Genomic DNA, 24,526 nt, shown 5'->3' on the forward strand with positions numbered 1-24,526 from the left:
TGCTAACAGCAGCCGTCAGCCGATGGCTGCTGTTAGCAGAAGGCTAAACTATTAACAACCCTTTCTCTCCATCTCTGAAACGCTTCGCAGATATTGTACGACTCTCTTTTTGACTGACTTTACTGAAGGATAGTTAACTATAGGCATCCAAAGATTTATACGCCCTCAATTTATCATTACAGTGCTGCTGTTGGCCACCAGCCCGCTGGTCAGACGGCTGGCTACTTAGCTAGCTTAGCGTGCTAATTCCACCATGCTGTCATGCAACACAGAAAATGAGCCGAACAGAAAATGCTTTCCTACGCTGTGACAAGAGTGTGTGGATGAAGCATTAAGTTGTTCAATTTTACTCATTTAGGGACTGGCTAGTTAGCTAGCTGCCTTGCTAATTCCACCATGCTACAGAAAATGAGCCCAACAGCGCAACAGATCAACCTTCATTTATTAAGATATCGCCAACGCTCAGGTTCAGGCAAGATCACAAAATAATGATTAGGCAAGTGTATTAAACAAACGTTTGTTTAACAAGAGATGAATGCATATGAATTTGCCAAAATTACAATCCAGACATTTGTTAAATTACATTGAAGTCTATGGGATCTTTGGTTTTCTTTCCCCCAAAAGGGGGCATGGCCTTGAGTTTTTGTGAAGCTCCCGTATGTGCCGGTCTGATGTACATTCATTTACTCATTCTTTGAGGAAATGTTGAAATATGTTCTTCGACTTATTGATCTTGTGTTCATTCAGGAACTTTTGCTGCAGTTTGTCAGCGTGAACTCAAATCTAACCTGAAGAAGAAGTTCCAGTGTGTGTTTGAGGGGATCGCTAAAGCAGGAAACCCAACCCTTCTGAATCAGGTCTACACAGAGCTCCACATCACAGAGGGAGGGACTGCAGAGGTCAATGATGAACATGAGGTCAGACAGATTGAAACAACATCCAGGAAACCACACAGACCAGAGACAACAATCAGACAAGAAGACATCTTTAAAGCCTCACCTGGAAGAGATGAACCAATCAGAACAGTGATGACGAAGGGAGTGGCTGGCATCGGGAAAACAGTCTTAACACAGAAGTTCACTCTGGACTGGGCTGAAGACAAAGCCAACCAGGACATACAGTTCACATTTCCATTCACTTTCAGAGAGCTGAATGTGCTGAAAGAGAAAAAGTACAGCTTGGTGGAGCTTGTTCATGACTTCTTTACTGAAACCAAAGAAGCAGGAATCTGCAGGTTTGAAAAGTTCCAGGTTGTGTTCATCTTTGACGGTCTGGATGAGTGTCGTCTTCCTCTGGACTTCCACAACAACAAGATCCTGACTGATGTTACAGAGTCCACCTCAGTGGATGTACTGCTGACAAACCTCATCAGGGGGAACCTGCTTCCCTCTGCTCACATCTGGATAACCACACGACCTGCAGCAGCCAATCAGATCCCTCCTGAGTGTGTCGACATGATGACAGAGGTCAGAGGGTTCACCGACCCACAGAAGGAGGAGTACTTCAGGAAGAGATCCAGAGACGAGGAGCAGACCAGAACAATCATCTCCCACATCAAGACATCACGAAGCCTCCACATCATGTGCCACATCCCTGTCTTCTGCTGGATCATGTCTACAGTTCTGGAGGAGGGAGGAGAGCTGCCCAAGACCCTGACTGAGATGTACATCCACTTCCTGGTGGTTCAGTCCAAAGTAAAGAACATCAAGTATGATGGAGGAGCTGAAACAGATCCACTCTGGAGTCCAGAGAGCAGGAAGATGATCGAGTCTCTGGGAAAACTGGCTTTTGATCAGCTGCAGAAAGGCAACCTGATCTTCTATGAATCCGACCTGACAGAGTGTGGCATCGATATCAGAGCAGCCTCAGTGTACTCAGGAGTGTTCACACAGGTCTTTAAAGAGGAGAGAGGACTGTACCAGGACAAGGTGTTCTGCTTCGTCCATCTGAGTGTTCAGGAGTTTCTGGCTGCTCTTCATGTCCATCTGACGTTCATCAACTCTGGAGTCAATCTGATGGCAGAAGAAGAAACAACATCCAAGAAGTCTGAGACACACGTCTACCAGAGTGCTGTGGACAAGGCCTTGCAGAGTCCAAATGGACACCTGGACTTGTTCCTCCGCTTCCTCCTGGGTCTTTCGCTGCAGACCAATCAGACTCTCCTACGATGCCTGCTGACACAGACAGGCAGTAGCTCACAGACCAATCAGGAAACAGTCCAGTACATCAGGAAGAAGCTCAATGAGGATCTCTCTGCAGAGAAAAGCATCAATCTGTTCCACTGTCTGAATGAACTGAATGATCGTTCTCTGGTGGAGGAGATCCAGCAGTACCTGAGTTTAGGACTTCTCTCCGAATGTAATCTGTCTCCTGCTCAGTGGTCAGCTCTGGTCTTCATCTTACTGTCATCAGGAGAAGATCTGGATGTGTTTGACCTGAAGAAATACTCTGCTTCAGAGGAGGCTCTTCTGAGGCTGCTGCCAGTGGTCAAAGTCTCCAACAAAGCTCTGTAAGTACAGAGATAGTTGGATTCATATATCAGAACTTAAATACTTTATCTTTTCAACTTGTTTTTTCTTCATTATTGTCTCCTCAGACTGAGTGGCTGTGACCTCTCAGAGAGAAGCTGTGAGGCTCTGTCTTCAGTCCTCAGCTCCCGGTCCTCTAGTCTGAGAGAGCTGGACCTGAGTAACAACAACCTGCAGGATTCAGGAGTGAAGCTGTTGTCTGCTGGACTGGAGAATCCATACTGTACTCTGGAAACTCTCAGGTCAGGATTCATCAACATGGCCCATAAAATCCTGATCGGTAACCTGCATCCGTATCTGATAATATGGTTTCAAACCAGTTGAATTTATTTAGTTTCAATCTATTCCCATGAGCACATTTTATGTTTGTTTTTTTCTCTCTCTATTGTGAATTGAAATATCCGAGAGTAATCAGAGAGCTACCAGTAATGTTGTCAGATTGTTGATGGACATTAGTTGGTGTTTGGTTGTGACTAGAGAAATATGTGACGTGTGTTATGTGTGTTTGCAGGCTGTCAGGCTGTCTGATCACAGAGGAAGGCTGTTCTTCTCTGGCCTCAGCTCTGAGCTCCAACCCCTCCCATCTGAGGGAGCTGGACCTGAGCTACAACCATCCAGGAGACTCCGGAGGGAAGCTGCTGTCTTCTGGACTGGAGGATCCACACTGGAGACTGGACACTCTCAGGTATGAAGAGGCCTGCTGCAGTATAGTGGTATGGTGCACTGTACACTACCTGTTCAGGTACACTGTACACCACCTCTTCAGGTACACCGTACACCACCTGCTTAGGTACACTTTACATTACCTGTTCAGGTACACCGTACACCACCTGTTCAGGTACACCGTACACTACCTGCTCAGGTACACCGTACACCACCTGTTCAGGTACACCGTACGCCACCTGTTCAGGTACACCGTACACCACCTGCTCAGGTACACCAGGGTTCCCCAATTAGTTTTCCCCAATGCGCCACAAAAAGTTGTTTTATGTGCAGATGTTGTTTTTGCTGCTGTTACCATCATCGTTATTATTATTATTATTATTATTATTATTATTATTATTATTGTCGTTGTTATTATTATTATTATTATTATTAATAATAGATAGATAGATAGATAGATAGTAACTTTTTTGATCCCGAGGGAAATTCAAGTTTCCAGCATCACAGTTCCATAGTGCAAACATATTAGTAAAAAGGTGCTGGATAATAAAATATAAGAGTTATTGATATTACGAAATGTCGAATATGGAATAAAATGTCGAATGTCTTTGAGACTACCAGGACCACAAAAGCAAGCACTTTGTCCACAGCCCCGGTGGCGAACGCCTCGGATGAAATGCGCCCGGCTGTTGCCAGCTAGCGCCAGGGAGAGGTCCCACGAGGGGATCCTCCGACACCGAGCGGCCGTCACTAACCCGCTGAGTTGAATCCCCCGGCAGATTTATGTTTATGCTAATTTATGCTGAACAACTGACCTGCTCCGGAGCGGGTTATGTTCCAGATAAAAGATCAACCCGTATAAAAGCACCGTCTTATGTTCCAGATAAAAGATCAACCCGTATAAAAGCACCGTCTACTGACCAATCAGAGCTCTGTGCGGTGATCGTATGATAATATTACACACATTTGAAGAAGTTACAGTCATAATCCAGACTAAAAACAACACAGTTTAAACTGACAGATGAAGAAATTAGTCATAATCCAGACTAAAATCAACACAGTTTAAACTGACAGATGAAGAAATTACAATCAAAATCCAGACTAAAAACAACACAGTTTAAACTGACAGATGAAGAAATTACAATCAAAATCCAGACTAATATCAACACAGTTTAAACTGACAGATGAAGAAGTTACAGTCATAATCCAGACTAAAAACAACACAGTTTAAATTGACAGATGCAGGAAGGACAGCTGGATTTATGCTGTGGGTGTTTACTGCTTTGAATTATGTATTTATATTTATTTTTTTACTTGGTCTCCCCCCCCAAGTACACCCCCCCCCCCCCTCTGGTGGTCGTAGTACAGGCCTCAGGTTTCAGCACCTTCAGCGACACGCCCCCAGCGTCTCAGAGCACAATACTGATAATAATAATAATAATAACTTGGATTTATATAGCACCTTTCAAGAAACCCAAGGACGCTTAACAAAGACATAAATAAACACAACAATGGAACATAGCAGTAGCTAGAGGCCATAGACCTTGGTGAAGAGGTGGGTTTTGAGAAGTCTTTTGAAGGTGTCCAGAGATGGTGCGTTGCGGAGCTCTATGGGGAGAGAGTTCCAGAGGGTGGGGGCTGTCACACTGAAAGCTCTGTCCCCAAAAGTTCGCAGTCTTGTGTGAGGGATGGAGAGCTGACCCGTGCCTGAGGACTTCAGGTTCCGGGACTGTGTGTAGGGGTGGAGGAGGTCAGATAAGTACTGAGGAGCCAGGGCATTGAGGGATTTGTAGGTGAGGAGGAGGATTTTGTAGGTGATGCGGCACTTGACCGGGGGCCAATGGAGGTGGATGAGGGTGGGGTTGATGTGCTGCCAGGGCTTGGTGCGGGTGAGAACCCTGGCAGCTGAGTTTTGCACATACTGGAGCCTGTCCAGGGCTTTGCTAGGAACCCCGGACAGAACTCCATTGCAGTAGTCCAAACAGGAGATGACGAAAGCATGGATGAGGGTTTCTGCCACAGAGTCAGAGAGTGATTGCCGGAGACGTGAGATGTTTTTTAGGTGGAAGAAGGCGGATTTGGTGATGAACCTGATATGAGACTGGAATGATAGAGTTGGGTCCAGGATGACACCCAGGTTGCGGACTTCCGAGGATGGGGAGAAAGACCAGCCGTCAACGTCCAGGTGGAGATCTCCAACCTTCCGGAGCAGGGCCTTGGGTGCCACAACCATGAGCTCGGTTTTGTTTGCTTTGAGTTTTAGGAAGTTAGATGACATCCAGATTTTTATTGCATGCAGGCAGTGACTGTGGGGGTGGCTGGGTGGATGGTTTGTGTTACGTTACTGTGTGTGTAAGAGTGCAGATTAAGTAGACAGCGAATCGGCTCAACGGTGTAGTAACGTAGTCCGTTTATTATCATGACCCGGAAGTGTTCACACATAGAAGGTCCGTGTAACATCCTCTAATGTAACCTCACTATAGTTCCACTTAACAGAACACCTCCCCTTTTAAGTAAGAACACCACCCTCTTTTAACATCTTCAACTCTGCTGTAATAACATCCTCTTACAGGTATCTTAGCACTGAACTCAGACATTGACCTCTGAAACACCTAGAATGTCTTATCACATTTTTCTAACATTAATAAACATTTTTTTCTCACATTCCTAAACAGAAAATAGAAAACATTTATTTCCAACAATTTTCCCTTTTCTTTTCCCCCACCCAATAACTCACTTACAAGTCCATACGCACAGGTGGGCGTGACACTCGGCCCGAGCTAGTCACGTATGGTGTGTTTGTCTCATAAGTGTGTGTCTCTGTGTTAACTGGCTCTGAGGGTGTGACAGGCGTATCAAGTGGTGTTGACTGCACTTCTGGATGGTTTACTGTGCGAACCTGTGTGCGGTTTCTCCTGACTTGTCCTTCATCAGTGTCAATAACATAAGATCTGGGTGTTGTGGCATGTTGAACAACTGTCCCTGGTCTTTTCTCTTTTGCCAGCCATACATTTTGGCCAGCCTGCAGTGGTGGCAGAGGGCGGGCTCTGTGCCGCAGGTTGTAGTTGCGTCGTTGGTTCTCCTTTGCGCTCTTCTCTGACTTCCTGAACCCTCTGATATTCGGCCAGCGGGGATGAAGACTCGCTGGAAGCTGTGGTATGGTGGTACGTAGCTGTCTCCCCATGAGGAGTTGTGCCGGGGAGTAACCGCACTCAAGAGGTGTTGCGCGGTATGTCATCAAAGCTTTTAGCTTCTCCTCTCCTCCTTTCCACAGACTTTTAATTGTCGCCACAGCACGCTCGGCTTCTCCGTTCGCTTGTGGATACCTCGGGCTGCTGGTGACGTGTGTAAACCCATACTCAGTGGCAAAGTCTTTGAATAGTTCACAGCTGTATTGCGGTCCGTTATCTGACATAACTGTCTCTGGTATACCGTGGCGGCTGAACGCCTCCTTCAGGGCTGCAATAACTGTGTTGGCAGTGGCGACGTTGAGGTGGGCTACTTCAATGTAGCGTGAAAAGTAATCCACTACTAGGAGATAAGTCTTTTTCTCCCAGAAGAATAAGTCTGTACCTACTCTTTGCCAGGGTCTAGCTTGCACTGGAGTTGTAAGCAGAGGCTCTCTGTGCTCTGCTCTGTGCTGTGAACATGTGTTGCAGTTGTAAGGGATTTACAAATGGAACAGGTTTGGTTATTAGCTAATTTAATAAATAATATTCATAGAATTATTATTATTATTAATAAGAATTATTAATCAACATTAATAATGAACGGGGCACCACCCTGGAATCAGGGACCAATAACCAAAACGTTACTCCAGTCTCATAAGGGGATTGTTCACTCCAAATGCCAGTATTTACGCACTACTTTACACTTAGGAGATGAACGGTGAAGGGTGAATCCGAGCACTAACTCTCATAACCAGCCGTTATTACAATATGAATGCACAATAAACACAGACAACTGCTATTTAAAACAAGACCATTTATTTAAATATAGTGATCTCAATCAACAATGAACACTCTAACAACATCAATCTGAATCAATAGTTATTACAGCAGTAATTACTAATTAACAACACTTAATAAACAAATGGATGTTCTACAATGCAGCTCTAAGCACTAAACTAGAATTAAATAAAACACAAAGTGAGAGAGAGAGAGAGAGAGAGAGAGAGAGAGAGAGAGAGAGAGAGGGTGTGTGAGCGGAGGTGTGGGTTGGTATGTTGTGAGAGAGGAGGTGTGTGCAAGAGAGAGGAGGAGCAAGAGGGGAAGCTCGTGGTGACGCCACGTGAGGGAGGAGTTGCTCGAACGTTACAGATCACGCCCAAATGGGATGTGAAAATCCCGCGTGATCAGTAAGGTGGGAACGTGTGAGGAGGCGGGTCTATGTGTGTGCGTGTGTGGGAGGAGCAAGGGAAAACCTGAGGCGGCGCCACCACGTACGTGGTTACGTCACGAGGGAGGAGTTGCTCTGGTGGCGGAGGCGCCACGGAAATCACCGACTGCGTACGAACGGGAGGTTTAAGTCCCACGCGGTCGATGAAAGAGAAAGGAAAAGAGACGCTCTGGTGCAGCACAAAGAGTTTCTCAAGGAAAACCCACGGCGGGGAGCACACAGTGGTCAACAATCAACACAGTAAAACACAGCAAAAATAGTAAACACCGCAGCAGCCGGAATCCTAACTGCCGCGCGAGAGATGTAATAGCTGGGTTATTATTACTCAGATGCTCGGCAGGCAAACTCACGTTTGTCAGCCGTGCACTGGTCTTTTAATAATAAACTACAGCTACAGATCTTCACGTTTGGCAGAAGCTAACACAAGGAGCACACAGTAATCAGACAGTCAGCAATAGTAAACAAAGCAACATAAACAAGCAAAGCAGAGCAAAGCAAGTAAAATAAACAAAGCAAACAGATGGACTCGGCGGTCCGTACGTTCAGTATAAATCAACAATAGTTATTAACTTATTGGAATATACAATTTCACTAGTCTCTGCCCAGACACAAGCCTCTTACTTGAATCGCTTCTTCGGAGCGATAGTGGAGTATATCGTCGTTAATTGGTCCGGCGGCGTCGCAGGCTCGGACAATAACGGGCCGTTATGATGCTCGTCAGCTGATGAACGGCAGGCTGGACCTCCGTGTGGCAGCGGAGGGGAAAGCAGCCAGAAATGAAGGAAAAGGCGGTGCGCTCGTTTCCTTTGATGAAGAACGGTTGTCCTCGGCTTCCTTGGTGAAGCCGGGCTGTATTCTTCCTTCTGCAGGGATGTGGATCAAAGTCTGATGGACACAACAATTTCTTAAACTCGTCCAGCGAGGTCAGGAAATTGTGGCTCGAGTCTTAAGGTGAACGCGTCAGCGTTGGGTACCTCCTGTAGCAACGTGAAGTTGCAGTGGAAAGGGAATGAGATTCAGGTGAGCGTGCTTTTATCTCCTGTGAGATAGTGGCCGTTTCACCGGAAAGACCCCACATTTCCTGTTAGCCTCATCCAATGGGAGCCCTTGTTTGGGTTCAAAATGAAATTTCGCATGTAGATGCGAAATTTCAAGAGCTGGGCAGTTAGGTCCCCTGCTGTGATCAGGTCTCTGGTTTCCCATGTAGGCCAAGGCTCTTTGTCTCGTGAGGTCCCTACACAGTGTTCCACCAGCTGACTGATGTGTACAGACAGTCCCGGCCACCAGACAGACTGGCGGGCTCTCGCTTTGCACTTGACTATACCTTGGTGGCCGCTATGAAGGTCACGAAGAATCTCTGGCCTCATGCAGTGGGGTATCACGATTCTTTGACCTCTGAGGAGCAGAGAGGCCAGTATGGCCCCAGCTCAGGAGGGAGGGCGTGTTTCTCAGGCCACTCAGTCTGACAGTACTCGATGAGCTTTGCACATATGGGGTCAGCTGCCTGTTTCTCTTGGATTCCCTTTAATCTTGCCTCTGTAGCAGGAAGGCTATGGACGACAGCGTCCACAAACACTTTGACTTCTGCCTCATTGTCTTTTTCGTCTTGTGTGAACATGTGTTTCACCGGGGCTCTTGATAACGTGTCCGCTGTTATCAAGCGTTTACCGGGCACATGCACGATGTCGAAGGTGAACTTCATCAGCCTCAGTCGAAACCTCAGCACTCTGGGCGGGAGCTCATCTAGTGCCTTTGTACTCAACAGTGGCACTAGAGGCTTATGATCCGTCTCTAGTTGGAACTGCAGTCCCAGCAGATAGGGTGACAGGCGCTCACATGCCCATGTAGCTGCCAGAGCCTCTTTTTCGATCTGTGCATAATGTTTTTCAGCCTCGGAGAGACCTCTGTAGATGAACACAATTGGTCTCCATGTCCCATCTGTTTGTCGTTGATTCAGGACACCCCCTAAGCCAAAGGATGAGGCATCAGCTGATACGCATGTCTCTGCTATCGGTGAGTATGGAGCTAGCACTCGTGGTGAACTCAGCTCATTTTTCAGTCTCTGAAATGACTCTTTTTGTGGCGCCTCCCAGCACCACTCATTTTTCTCACTGAGCAGATCTTTGATTGGTCGCATGTATGATGCAAGGTGGGGTAGAAACTTGCCCAGATAGTTGGCCATCCCCATCACTCTCCTCACTCCTTCGACCCCGGTAGGTTCAGGCATCTCCATAATAGCTCTAACCTTGTCTGGATCTGCAGAGCCCCCAGCAAGCATGCTGATGCTGCAGGAACCAACGCACGGGCATCGATCGCAGGGACGTCCCACACCAACACACATGGACGTACTGAGGACAGATGCTGGACAGTGTTGGCTTTCCGATAGTTGTATTATCACTCTTTCCATCCACCACTATTGGTTTTGTGTTATCAGCCCTACTTGTATTAGCTATTACAGCTGCTAGACTGCTATTGTGGCTGCTTCTAGATCTCTCTCTCTCTATCTCTCTCTCTATCTCTCTCTCTCTCTCTCTCTCTCTCTCTCTCTCTCTCTCACTCTCTCACTCTATCTATCTATCCCCCCAGCCGGTCTCGGCAGATGGCCGCCCGCCCTGCGCCCGGTTCTGCTCCAGGTTTCTTCCCAGTAATCGGGGAGTTTTTCCTGGCCACAGTGCGCTTGGTGGATCCTGTTGGGTCTCTAAACTATGGTGTACGGTCATAGACCTGCTCTATATATAAAGCGTCTTGAGATAACTTCTGTTGTGATTTGACGCTATACAAAAATAAATTGATTTGATTTGATTTGATTTGATTTGACACGGTGACCCAGGAACATGATGCTGTCTTTAGCGAACACGCATTTTTCATTTAGCGCGAGTCCCTCTTTTCTCAACCTCATCAGGACCTGGTGCAGTCTCTCGTTGTGTTGCTACATGTCCTCTCCGTACACAACGATGTCGTCCGCATGACACACGACTCCTTCGCACCCCTCCAGCATCTGTGACATGCGACGCTGGAAATGCTCTGGGGCCGATGAGATCCCGAACGGCAGTCGGTTGAATGCGTAGCGTCCAGATGGGGTGATGAATGTTGTGAGGAGCGAGCTCTCCTCTGACAAGGGGATTTGCCAGAAGCCGGAAGTGGCATCCAGCTTCGTGAAGACTTTCGCCCCAGCCAACATGGCTAGTGTGTGGTCGACTGCTGAGAGTATGTGTCTCTCTCGCCGCACCCACTTGTTCAGGTGTGTTAGATCCACACACAGCCGTATTTTTCCTGGCTGCGCCTTCGGTGCCACAACCATACCAGCGCACCATGGTGTAGGTTGGGTCACTTTGGAGATCACTCCCATGTCCTCCATGCGATTCAGTTCTGCTCTCACTTTATCACGCATGGGCAGGGGCACCCGACGTGGCGATGACAGAGCGTATGGAACCGCCCCTGGCTCCAGCTCAATCTTGTAGGGCTCCTTTAATTTCCCCAAGCCGGAAAACACTGTGGGGTACTGCGCTTTAAAATCCTCCTGATGTGCCTGCACTGTGCAGACACGCTTTATCAGGGCAAGAGCTTTTAATGCAGGAAGACCCAGTAGTGGCTTGGACAGCCCAACAACAACATAAATGTCCTGTTCTGTTGTTTTACTTTCAAAGTTCAACTTGCCTTTGAAACGTCCTTTAACGTCCAGTTTGTGATTTCCTGGTCCATACAGCACTTTTCCTGGCGGCTGCAGTGTCCCGTGACTTTTGATGGAGTAGGTGCTGTTTGGGATCGCTGTAACAGTGGCTCCAGTATCCAGTTTAAAAACAGTATTTTCCCTGTTCAGCTGCAACCGTTCCATCCACTCCTCCTCCTCATCAGAGCACATTTCTCCCAGGAAAGCAAAATCCTCCTCATTGCTCCCTGTCTGTTCGTCTGTGATGTCGTGGACGCCGCCGCTTGACCTGCATTTCTTTGCAAAGTGTCCTTTTTTATGACACTTCCTACACTCGGCATCATGAGCAGGGCAGTCTTTCCAGAAATGTTTTTTCATTTGTCCACACCTGCTGCATCCTGATGACGGTGTGTCAATTTTTCCTTTCGCCGTCTTTGGTACCTTATTGTACTTTTTGTGTACAGCCTCAACATGTCCCGTCGTCTGCTCTGTCCCACGCAGCACAGGCTGTTGCTTTTTCACCGCTGCACTCTGCCTCACTCTCGTCATGGCCTTTCCCAATGTCAAATCAGCGTCTAGCTGTAAGCTTTCCGACAGCTTAGCATCTCTTATGCCGACAACAATTCGGTCCCTAATTAACTGGTCTCTCAGAGCCCCGAACTCACAGTGTTCTGCCAGTGTATGTACAGCTGTTATAAAAGATTCCACACTCTCACCCGGCTCTTTACTCCTCCGGTTGAAGCGTGCTCTTTCAAAGATGACGTTCCGCTTGCTCACACAATGCGCCGTAAAAGCCTGCGTAACAGCATCGTATGACTTTTTCTGCTCCTCTGTGAGCGGCAGCACATTTAAGATATCTTCTGCGTCGTCTCCAGCAGCATACATAAAAGCATTCACTTGGAATTCCTGTGATTTTTTGTCCAATTCAGTTGCTATTCTGTAGCGTTCATAGCGCTTCATCCATCTCAGCCATTCGTTAGCATTGGTAAAGTCAAACTTGCCTGGCGGCGCTAACTGTTGCACCGTGGCGCTTCCGTCCACTCTCGGTGGCAACACCGCACCTCCGTCCATTTTCTTTCGGTTTTCAGGTTTAGTTTTTCTTTACTTCTTCTCTGCTTTTCCGTGTTTCTTCTGACACCATGTTACGTTACTGTGTGTGTAAGAGTGCAGATTAAGTAGACAGCGAATCGGCTCAACGGTGTAGTAACGTAGTCCGTTTATTATCATGACCCGGAAGTGTTCACACATAGAAGGTCCGTGTAACATCCTCTAATGTAACCTCACTATAGTTCCACTTAACAGAACAGTTTGGTGCTAAGATATAGTTGTGTGTCGTCAGCATATGACTGAAAGCTGAGACCGTGGTGGCGGATGATCTGACCAAGGGGGAGCATGTAGATGTTGAAGAGGAGGGGTCCCAGCACAGAGCCTTGAGGTACACCATGGTTGACCGGGGCCGGGGTGGAACTGGAGACTCTGATGGTGACAAACTGTTTTCTGTTTGTGAGGTAGGACTGAAACCAGGAGAGAGCTGAACCGGTGAGGCCAAGGTAGTCAGATAGGCAGGTGAGGAGGATGGTGTGGGAGACTGTGTCGAAGGCGGCTGAGAGGTCCAGGAGGATGAGGATGCTGATGTGACCAGAATCAGCAGCGATGAGGAGGTCATTCGTGATTTTGATGAGGGTGGTCTCTGTGCTGTGGTGTGGTTTGAAGCCAGATTGAAAGGTTTCATAGGCGAACAGCCATGGGAACCACGTCCAGTGGCTGAGGTGTGTGTGGATGGAGGTGGGCAGGCGCCAAGAGCTGCTGATGTATGGACTCAACTTTATCCTGGAAAAAGTCCAGGAACTTAGTGCAGAAGTTGGGGCTACCTGAGGGAAGGGGGGGATCGAGGGGGCGAAGTAGCCGGTTGATGGTGGTGAACAGCATTCTGGGGTGGTTTTGTTGGTTGGCAATGAGGGTGGAGTAGTACTGTGTTTTGGCCTGGGAGAGAGCTACTTTGGAGGCCCTCACATGCTCTTTATAAGCCTCAAGGTGGACAGTGAGGCCAGATCTTTTGTAGAGCCTCTCCAGTTGACGACCGGTGGTCTTTTGGGTGCGGAGTTCAGTTGTGAACCAGGGGGCGGGACGGGTGTAGGAGACAGTCCGGGTTTTGAGGGGGGCAAGTGAGTCAAGGCTGCTGGATATAGTGGCGTTGTAGTGGGCAACCAGCCCATCAGCAGAGGTGTCGTGGGGATCTGAGGCCAGATGGGTCGCTATCAGGTCGTTCAGAGCTGGTGTACTCACTGTCTTGATGTTCCTGTATGAGATGGTATGAGTGGTGCGCTGCCTGGGCAGGGTGACAGGAACAGTTCAAAGAACAGCGAGATGGTCTGAAACAGCGAGGTCCAGGCACTGCAGATGGGAGGGAGTTGTGCCAGTGGAGCACACCAGATCCAGCGTGTGGCCTTTAGTGTGGGTGGGACCTTTAACATGCTGTGTTATGTTTAAACAGTCCAACAGTGACAAGAATTCAGTGGCAAACGAGCAGCTGGTGGAGTTCACATGAATATTGAAGTTTCCGAGTAGGAGTGTAGATGGAGACATGGAGCAGACAGAGGTGATAAGCTCAGACAGCTCAGACATGAAGGTAGTAGAGGCTTTAGGGGGGCAGTAGATGAGGACAACCTGGAGCTGTGTAGACCCACCCAGAGAGAAAGTGACACACTCAAACGAGGTGACATTGGGTACTGGGAGTTCTTTAACCAGGATGTCAGCTCGATGTAAAACAGCCAGCCCGCCGCCACGACCCATGGAGCAAGGCTTCTGTATGTAAACATATCCAGGGGGAGTGGCTTGGTTAAGGGCCATGAAATTCTGCTGATTTTGCCAAGTCTCAGTTAGGCAGAGAAAGTCAATTTCCTTGTCAGTGATGATATCATGGATGAGTAGAGCTTTATTGTTAAGTGAGCGAGCATTCTGCAACATAAATGTTGCACTGTTGTTTGTGAATGCTGGGCAGGCGGTGTGGGGGGAACGACACTGTCAACACAAACCAGGGGCCTCAGATTGTTCAGGGTGCACACGTGTGGTTTGTTGTGATGACGTCGTAGCTGCGTGTTGGAGCGCCTGTCAGACAGTACGGAGGGAATTCCATGATCCGAGTAAACAAACTTGCACCGGGAGGCTCTATGGACGTAACGGGGGCGACGTAGGAGTCCGAGGGATTTAATGTCAGCGATGCAGTTTGGAATGAAGTGACAGAAGAGGTCCAGGAGTTGCGTTGTTGAGTATTTGAAGAACACCATGTCTGCAGCGATGGAGCGCCGGCTAATTCCTGGAGCCGCAATCCGTGGAGGAGGCTCCCAGCCTCGGACCGCAGCCGCAGCAAACAATGTAGCCAGAACAGCAGCAGCAAACAGTGTAGCCAGAACACAATGTGGATAGTCCTGGAGTCGTGGCATGAAGATGTCCAAACGTGAGCAGCGGAGTGACGTTGGATAATCCACAGTAAGTTGATAGCACCGATGGATCGCTTGGTCGGCGGAGCTAACAGCTGACCGGCGGCTAACAGCTAACAGCTGATCACTGGAGAAGGTGAGCACACAGAGCCAAATGTGCACAATCTCCGAACAGTTAGCAACACCAGACAGTGAAGTGTAAAGACAACTTATAGTGATAACTTATTCCTACATGCAGTGAATGTAGGCACAGATTTACACAAAAAGCAAAGTTTTGCTACGGGACTAAGAAGCGGCGACATACATGCCAGCGTCCTCTCAATCCGAAATCACTATCTCTACTCTCTCTACTCTGATGATTTTTACATGATTTTGAAAGATCATTTTATATACTTGGTGATTTTTTGAATCATTCAAATTTGTCTGGGTGGTTAGTAACACATGTTTCTGTGGTGTGACAAACCCAGAATGCATATTTATTATTGCCATGCTCACTTTAGCCTTGTTTATCAGAAGTGCTCCATGTGAACATGTAAGTACATTGGTAGAGGATAACAAAGCTGTGCGTATGACAGCGATGTGATGTCCATGTTTCCATGCTGAGAGAGGAAGTGCTGCTCTGACCCCCCTCCTCCTTTCAGGGTGGAGCCTGCTGGAGTCCGATGGTTGACACCCGGTCTGAGGAAGTGTAAGTGGGTTTTTAATTTGATTCATGAAAACAAAGCGTCAGCCATCTTCAGACTGTGACATCACTCATTCAAATCTGTGATGTCATCATCAGAGACGATGGATTAATAACTGCAGCTGTATTGTGTCTTGTTCTCTCCATCAGATTCCTGTAAACTCACACTCAACACAAACACAGTGAACAGAAGGCTCAAACTGTCTGACAACAACAGGAAGGTGACACATGTGGAGGAGGTTCAGTCGTATCCTGATCATCCAGACAGATTTGACTCGTGTCCTCAGCTGCTGTGTAGAGCTGGTCTGACTGGTCGCTGTTACTGGGAGGTCGAGTGGAGAGAAGATGTTTCTATATCAGTGAGTTACAGAGGAATCAGCAGGAGAGGAGACGGAGAAGACTGTTTGTTTGGAAGGAATGATCAGTCCTGGAGTCTGTGGTGCTATGGTGGTCATTACTATGTCAGGCACAATAACAGAGACACACCCATCATCGCCTCTTCCTCCTTCTCTGGTAGAGTAGGAGTGTATGTAGACTGTCCTGCTGGCACTCTGTCCTTCTACAGAGTCTCCTCTGGCACACTGATACACCTCCACACCTTCAACACCACATTCACTGAACCTCTTTATCCTGGGTTTGGGTCTGGGTCTGGGTTTGGGTCTAGGTTTGGGTTTTGGTCTGGTTCTGGTTCTTCAGTGTCTCTGTGTTCTCCTCACTGATCTCTCACTGATTGTAAATGAAGCTTAAGCGTAAATTCAGACAGGAAGACTAGGGGTGCAAGCTCATTCATTCTCATTCATTCTGGTTCTCTCTCTCTCATGGGCTATTAATATGTCAGCTGATTATGGGCGTCTCTCTTTTCAGTGACCAATCAGAGCTTGCCATATCTCCCTCAACCAATAACATGCTGCTGTCAAAAGTTTAAAAACCATTCTCCTCTATGAGTTTTCAGTGTCAGCATTCAGCACTAACGGACGCGAGCAGCTCGATGCAAACGGCAAATAGTTCACGTACTTTATCCAGTCTCGTGGCATAACAAGCGATGTCTGATCCTCAGCAGAGGAGTTTCTCCTCCCTCTGGTTCACTGCTCAGGCAGCATCATCTGCTACTCCAGGCTACAAACATCGCACTCGCAGTCTCGGGTAAATCCAGCAAACATTATGCATTCAGCTCATATGCTCAGGCTCGTTTTTCAACAGCGTCTGGCTTCTTCATCACAGCCGCCTCGTCACTACGTTCATCCTACCTCAAGCCATTCATCTAAGGTAAAGGCTTCACAAAATTCACAGCCTCATATTACCTGGCAAGAGGCCACATATCACCATCGAGGAAACGTCGTCATACGTTTGAATAGCTTCAATATCTATGCGTCATTCATCTCGCTCCGCATTCAGTCAGAGTTAAAACATTTCCGGGTTCCTCACAGAAGAACCGGCGTGATTCAAAGTCATCGATAGTAAAGAGAGCTCGATGCAAACGGCAAATAAATTCACGTACCTTCATCCAGTCTCGTGGTATAACCAGCGACGTCTTATCCTCGGCAAAAGAGTTTCTCCCTCTCGTCCACTACTCTGGCAGCTTCATCTGCTACTCCAGGCTACAAACATAGCACTGGCAGTCTCGGTTGAATCCAGCAAACTTTATGCATTCAGCTCAGCGTTTTCAACAGAGTCTAGCTTCTTCATCACAGCCGCCTCGTCACTACGTTCATGCCACTTCATCTAAAGGTAAAGGCTTCACAAAATTCACCAGCCTCATATTACCTGGCAAGAGGCCACATATCACCATCGAGGAAACGTGGTCATAACGTTTGGATAGCTTCAATATCATGCATCATTTATCCCGCTCCGTATTCAGTCAGAGTTAAAACATTTCCGGGTTCCTCACAGAAGAACCGGCATGATTCAAAGTCATCGATAGTAAAGAGAGCTCGATGCAAACGGCAAATAGAGCGTCAGTATTCAGTTCAAACGGATGCGAGCAGCTCGATTCAAACGGCAAATAGTTCATGTACTCTAATCCAGTCTCAGTGGTATAACCAGCGACGTCTGATCCTCAGCAGAGGAGTTCTCCCTCTTGTTCACTACTCCAGGCTACAGACATTGCACTCGAGGTTTGGATAGCTTCAATATCATGCATCATTCATTCCGCTCCATATTCAGTCAGAGTTCAAACATTTTCGGGTTCCTCACAGAAGAACCGGCGTGATTCAAAGTCATCTGCTCAATAAATCCACAAGTTCAGCAGGTAAATTAAACCGGTGGTCTCACGGGATCCAATACTTGTAGATAACCAGCTGTCTTTTAACTAGTTTTCGAGGTGTTTGTTCAAACTGTAACACTTTTCATTCTCTCGGCGCATCACGGCTCATCTTCTTCTTCTTCTTTGGTGTTTATTGGCGGTTGGCAGACCATCTTAGAGGTGCATTACCGCCACCATCTGGACTGGAGTGTGGAACAGAAGATTGTGCAGAAACAAAATAGAACTAAAAACAAAAAAAAAAAAAAAAAAAAAAAAAAATTAAATAAATAAAAAAATTATAATGAAAACTCTAGATTCTTTTAACTAAATCAGTTTTTCTCAAAAACTGAATAATTTCACTGTATATATTATCTGCTTTATTCCCCAATAGACCTGACACTGAAAAGTCGTGATGTTTTGCCTTCCTTAGTGTCTGAAAAAGGTGATTCCTCTGGATAGTGTAATTACTGCAGTGTATCAGTACGTGTTCAACAGTTTCTGGCTGGTTACAGTGTGTACATTTCCCAGTTGGGTGTTTGCCTATTCGATATAATGTTTGATTAAGACCTGTATGTCCAATTCTTAGTCGAGTGATGATATTTTCTTCCCTTCTTTTCCAGTCCACCTTTCTCCCTGCTCCAACATGTTTCTGTATATTGTACATATGCCTTCCAGTTTCCTGATCATCCCAATACTCCTGCCATACTTTTTGTGCATAGTTCTTGATGAATGGTTTAGCCTCAGTTTTACTTAATGGAATTTGTAATTCTATATTCTTAATTCTTAGTGTTTGTTTGGCCAGAATGTCTACCTGCTCATTTCCTTCCACACCAACATGAGCAGGAACCCATATGAATCGTGTACCTGTGCCTTTTATTTCCATCCTATACATAATGAGAAATATTTCATTAATTAAATCCGTTCTGACTGATGATCTACCAGATCCTATGCTTGTGAGTGCTGAAAAACTGTCAGATGCAATAACGGTGTTTTTTATTTCCCTCTCCTCTATCCACTGCAGGGCCAATAATATTGCCAATATTTCTGTAGTATATACTGACACATAATTTGATACTCGTTTCTTGATGTATGTCTCATTCACCGGGATATAAACTGCTGCACCTGCACACCCTGTCTCAGGATCTTTGGAACCGTCTGTAAATAAGAACACGGAGTCTGAGAAGTGCTGATCCAAATAATTCTGGACTATGCGCCATGCTGGAATTTTCTTTGACTTCTCCTTCAATTCCTGCTGTAAATTGAGGTCAACATTTGGTAATGGGAATAACCAGGGAGGAATGGAGGAAACTGAAACTGTAGAGCAATATTGGAATTGACATAACCCTATGTTTTCTGCCTTTGCATCACCTACCCACCCAAAGCTTATGAAGTTTGTTTCATTATGTTCCCAGCAGTCTATCAAAACACTTTTGGTAGGGTGAGTTTCATAATGCCCCTGAAGATTAACCCAGTATGCCAGCATTAATTTTATTCTTCTAATCCGTAGGGGCATTTCTCCCACTTCCACTTGCATTGCTGATACCGGAGATGTTCTGAATGATCCACTAATGATTCTCAAAGCCTGAGCTTGCAGTACATCTAATTTCTTGAGGTTTGATTCTGCTGCTGACATGTAAGCTACACACCCATAGTCAAGGACAGATCTCATGAGAGCCCAGTATATATGTTGTAAAGATGCTCTACTTGCTCCCCACTCCTGTCCTGTCAAACAACGCAGTATATTGATGACTTTTTTACATTTGCTCCTGATTTTATCTAAATGAATGTTCCATGTGAGCTTTTCATCAAACCAAATCCCCAGAAATCGAACAGCTTTGACTTGCTCCAGAGGTTGATCATACAGTTTTAGGGAAATGGGTGCGATTTTACGCCGTTTTAAGAAACAAATAACTTGTGTTTTTGCTACTGATAACTTGAATCCCCATTTGTTTGCCCATTTCTCCACCTCAGCTATTGCAGCTTGCATTTTCTTATTAACAAATGATACATTGCGGCCTCTTATCCAAAGAGCTCCGTCATCCGCGTACATAGACTTTCCTATATTTTGCTCAACCTGAGAAAATATATCATTGATCATTATATTGAATAATAACGGACTACATACACTACCTTGTGGAGTTCCATTATCCACTGTATATACATTTGAATATTCTGCATCTACTCTTACCTGTATTTTCCTGTCAAATAAAAAGTCCTTCACCCAATTATATGCTCTACCACCAATTCCCAATGAATTCAATTTAATGAGTAACCCTTCTTTCCAGAGCATATCATATGCTTTTTCCACATCAAATAAGATAGCTAATACTACTTCTTTGTTGGTCTGTGCTTTCCTGATGTCTGACTCTAAGCATAAGACAGAGTCCATAGTATTGCGACCCCTACGGAACCCACTTTGATGTGGAGATAAAAGAGCTTTACTTTCCAGGAAATATGTTAATCTCTCTGTAACCATTCGCTCCATAATTTTACATAAATGAGAGGTTAGGGCAATAGGTCTGTAACTATATGGATCTGATGGGTCTTTCCCTGGTTTTAGAATAGGCACTATTACGGCTTGTTTCCACACTGAAGGAAGTTGTCCAGTTTCCCAAACTCTGTTATACAGTCTTAAAACAGTGACCAGAGTGTTATCTGCCATGTTCTCTAACATTTTATAGCATACGCCATCTTTACCAGGTGTGGTCTGACGTGCACAAGTTATTGCTCTTCTCAATTCAAACATACTAAAAGGCAGGTCTATTGGATCTTCTGATGTCTCTTTTTTCTCTAATATTTTAGATTTCTCCAATAAAACTCTATTTCTACAGCGCCTGGCCTCATCTGTTAGGTTATCGGAGCTGTGAACTTTCCTGAATGTTTGCGCCAGAAGTTCAGCCTTTTCTAGGTTGCTGACAGCCATTTGATCCCCATTATTCATCACTGGTAATTTATAACTCCTTCTGATCCCTCCCATTCTCCTGATCATGCCCCAGACATCTGAAAGCTGTACTTCTCTTCCTATACTGCTACAATATTGCCTCCAAAATGTGCGTTTTTGGGTTCTTATTGTTTTCCTTACTATTGCCTGTGCCCTTTTATACTGGATCAAAGCATCCTGTGAATGAAGTTTTTTGAGTTCCCTAAATGCTTTATTTCTGTTTTTTATGGCTTTGCTACATTCGCTATTCCACCAAGGTACATTCTTAATACGTTTAGTTCCTGTACTCTTTGGGATTGTTTCCTCAGCAGACTGAATTATTTCATTAACTAGTTCACCATTAAATATGTTTACATCCATTTGATAATCTTCTTTAATTCCCTCACATCTCGCTGCACTTATCTCTTGGTAAGCAGCCCAATTAGCATTTTCCAACTTCCATCTAGGAATTTTCTTTCCCTTATCAAAATAAATTTTTACACCAACTTTAGTCACTACGGGGTAGTGATCGCTGCCCATTGTAGTATGCTTTATTACTTTCCATGTGCTTACACCTGCTAAAGTACTATTTACAAATGTTAGGTCAAGTGCTGCTTCTGTGTTTTGAGTGCAATTATACCGTGTTCCCTCCCCATTATTAATACACACCAAACAGTGATCATCTATAAATTCTTCTACAACTACACCATTAGCATCTGTGCTATTGCTCCCCCACAATGAATTATGTGAATTAAAATCCCCACACCATATTACATTATTTTGCAATGATCCCCCTACATCCTCCAATATACCTTGACTTAATTTCCCGCATGGATTATAAAAGTTATATCACCTCTGTCAGTCCACACCTTAACAACAATTGATTCATGCTCAGTGTTTACATGCATTATCTTGTAACTCATTTCATTCTGTATGAATGTTGCAACTCCTCCACCATTACCAGATTCCCTATCCCTTCTAACTACAGAATATCCCTTTACAACAAAATCCCACTGTGGTTTCAACCATGTCTCTTGTATACATATTACATTAGGTTTATTTTGTAATTTATCAATGTACTTCTTAAACTCCTGTCCATTTGCTATTAAGCTTCTCGCATTCCATTGTAGCAGAATTAGCACCATTAAGAGGAGCATCACGGCTCAAAGAGAACTAATACCGTAAATACTGTAATAGCGGTGCGCTCTAATTCTACAGCGTACAGGGTTACAGACTCTGGACTGAAGCAGCCTTCTGTTCCTGAAATCTGTGACATATATCAAACTTCGGTTTACTTGGGTAATCTCGACAACATTACGTGTTTTAAACCCTACAAATATCACTCAGCATAATTCATAAAGCATCGCAAATCACGTGGAACCTTAAATACGTGTATTACGGTAATAAGCACTGCAAGTCTCATACGCTGTCTTCATGCTGTCTCCATCTAGTGGCGCTTGTACGTTCCTACAAGTCCTGTGTAATTGGACTTAAATGCAAGTTAATCCATTATAGTCATCATATCAGTTAAAACTCAGAGTCAGTATTGGCTGCATTGGGAACAATTCCATAACCTTTCAGCATATAGTAATTCAAGTGTTCTGAGAGATAACTAGACTTCTGCTCCTCCTCATGGCTCCATTTTAAGGCTTAAAAGATCTATCCCCGGACGGGAGACTTTGACCAATCACGGGTCTTTTCATCAGAGAGCGTTCCTATCGGGCGTGCTCCGGTCATGTGAACAGAACTCGCTGTTCCTTCACCAAATTCACAATGGCGGCGGCGTCACAAACCTTCTCATCTTACAGCTAAACCGTGCACTACAAGATGATCTGAGAAATATGCGGAAAGAAATAAGCATTAACGTAACAGAATATTGATTCATGACAGCCGGGTCATAGACGACAGAGGGGCAGCAGACCTCAGATCAGCTCTTACTGCCTGTTTCCTCCCGAGTGAGGTCTTGCAGATGCGTTGGGAACAATTACAGATAACAGTACACTACAAAATGTTTATGAAAATATTTGAGAGAGAAGTAGGCATTACAGTAACAGAATATGATTCATATAATCATAAACTGGTCTGAAAGTCGGTAGGTGTTGGCAAAATGAACGTCTCGTGGCTCTCATGGACGGCAGCTGGAGCTAGATTCAAAACCATGCTCGAAATAAATAAATAAAAGTCACATCGTGGTAAAGGAAGGCCAGTGCCTCGCGGAAACAACGAAGCCTTCTGGCTAATATATATGCGATGGCTGCGACAAGCTTCGGCGTTCCGACGCCGGGAATGCGAATGCATTCGATGAATGCATTCGACGTGGAAACAACGTCACCTCTGGCATCACCTCATAACCACGGTGCAGCTACGGTTCAACTGGGACATATGGCTGGGGACGCGTCGCCTTCTGACATATGCTCGATCACACGATCCACTTTAAACAGTGTTTAGTCATGGCTGACCTCATCTCAACATCACACACACCTGTGCAGTGGCATAACGGCATACATTCTTCTTCACGAGCAAGCAAATTACACAGTCTCAGTTTCCACGGACACGTCATCCGTGGGGTTTCTTTTGGGGGAGAATATAACGGTACGGTCTCAGCGCCAGCCTCCCTCTGGCTCCAGCGTTCATCATAGGCTCGTGGGCTATATGTCGGGGCCTTCATCGGAGCACAATTACATTGGTTCATGTGTCCCTCAGTCGTCGGCATCCCAACTCTTCGGATTGAACGGAGGCATCACTCGCTCATCTGCACAGAGGGTCATCACGACCTATCTCAGCGGCAACAGCAATTTGCGGATCCTCGGCGTCATTCAACAGATCTTCATGTTCATGCATATAACTGGTGGTGGTTTTCGTTTAGCGGCTGCATGCTGCTAATCGCCCCTTTTGGCTGGTTCCGGTTGCAGCTGACCTCGGAATTCATCAGGTATTATTCATTTTAATTCATTTGGAGTATCGCAAGCAAATCTTGGCCTTCCGGCTAATCTCTCAAGTATGGGTTCTTTATTACTACATATTCACGTTTTATTTTGCAAAATGTTTAGTACACTTCAGATCGAACGGAAGCATCACGCGTTCCTCGCACAGAAAGTCATCATGACCTTCACACAAATAACAGCAGACAGCAGATCCTCTATATTCATGCATATAACTATATTCATGCATTTAACTATATTCATGCATATAACTGGTGGTGGTGTTCAGTTAGCTGCTGCATTGCTGCTAATCGTCCCTCTATTTTATTTGGGTCCTGTACAGCTGACCTCGGCATTTATCAAATCATCTTTTCAGATTAATTAATTCAGATCATTACAATCAATTCATTACCTTTGGATACTCCTACACTCTTATATATCTTATATTCAGCTATTTCCATTATTCACAGCTAAGGTAATTATTCTTATTCACTCTCTAGTACTCATCATCACCCATCCTATGTGTCTGTACAATCATGTCTCTGTCATGTCCTGTTGTTGTTATATTGTTTTATCTGTCAATGTTTTAATTGATCTTTTTAAGGTGTCCTTGGGTGTCCAGAAAGGCGCCACTAAATAAAATGTATTATTATTATTATTATTATTATTATAATTATATGCTGGTCTATTATGACCTCTCTATTGCTCTGGTCTATCGTGACCTCCTTATTGCTCTGGTCTATCGTGACTCTCTAATGTTCTGGCTATCGTGACCTCTCTAAATGCTCTGGTCTTAGTCTGCTTATACCTCCTACGTTCGCCCCGACGTCAACACCATCCTCGCAAATCAAAGATCATTAAAACCTTGATTTCGGTAAGTCATTCATATAACTGGTGGTGGTGGTTATTTATTCTATTGTGCTTTCTTCAAATACTATACTTCATCTCTCAGGACTACGGCTACACTGGCACAACCTTATTCAAACTATTTCACTCGTTTCATTAATCACACTATGCAATGTTTATTTAACACTAGAACGGCCTTTGTCCCAAAAAGGTCCGAGACTCACGTGTCTCATGGTC

The 24,526-nt window shown here is 45.4% G+C and overlaps 1 protein-coding gene across 1 annotated transcript in view; it reads left to right on the top strand.

Moving 5' to 3' along the window:
* LOC141760396 (NLR family CARD domain-containing protein 3-like) overlaps nt 1–24,097 on the top strand; it is a 32,596-nt gene extending 8,499 nt beyond the window's left edge. Inside the window, exons 8-13 of the mRNA XM_074623187.1 lie at nt 748–2,509; nt 2,597–2,770; nt 3,040–3,213; nt 15,320–15,366; nt 15,511–17,716; nt 21,674–24,097. Coding sequence (XP_074479288.1) covers nt 748–2,509; nt 2,597–2,770; nt 3,040–3,213; nt 15,320–15,366; nt 15,511–16,079 — 2,726 coding nt within the window. The 3' untranslated portion in view covers nt 16,080–17,716; nt 21,674–24,097. The remainder of the gene's footprint in view (nt 1–747; nt 2,510–2,596; nt 2,771–3,039; nt 3,214–15,319; nt 15,367–15,510; nt 17,717–21,673) is intronic.
* The last annotated feature ends 429 nt before the right edge of the window (nt 24,098–24,526 follow it).

The sequence above is a fragment of the Sebastes fasciatus genome, chromosome 22 (genome assembly GCF_043250625.1).
Source record: "Sebastes fasciatus isolate fSebFas1 chromosome 22, fSebFas1.pri, whole genome shotgun sequence".
Lineage (NCBI taxonomy): Eukaryota > Metazoa > Chordata > Actinopteri > Perciformes > Sebastidae > Sebastes > Sebastes fasciatus.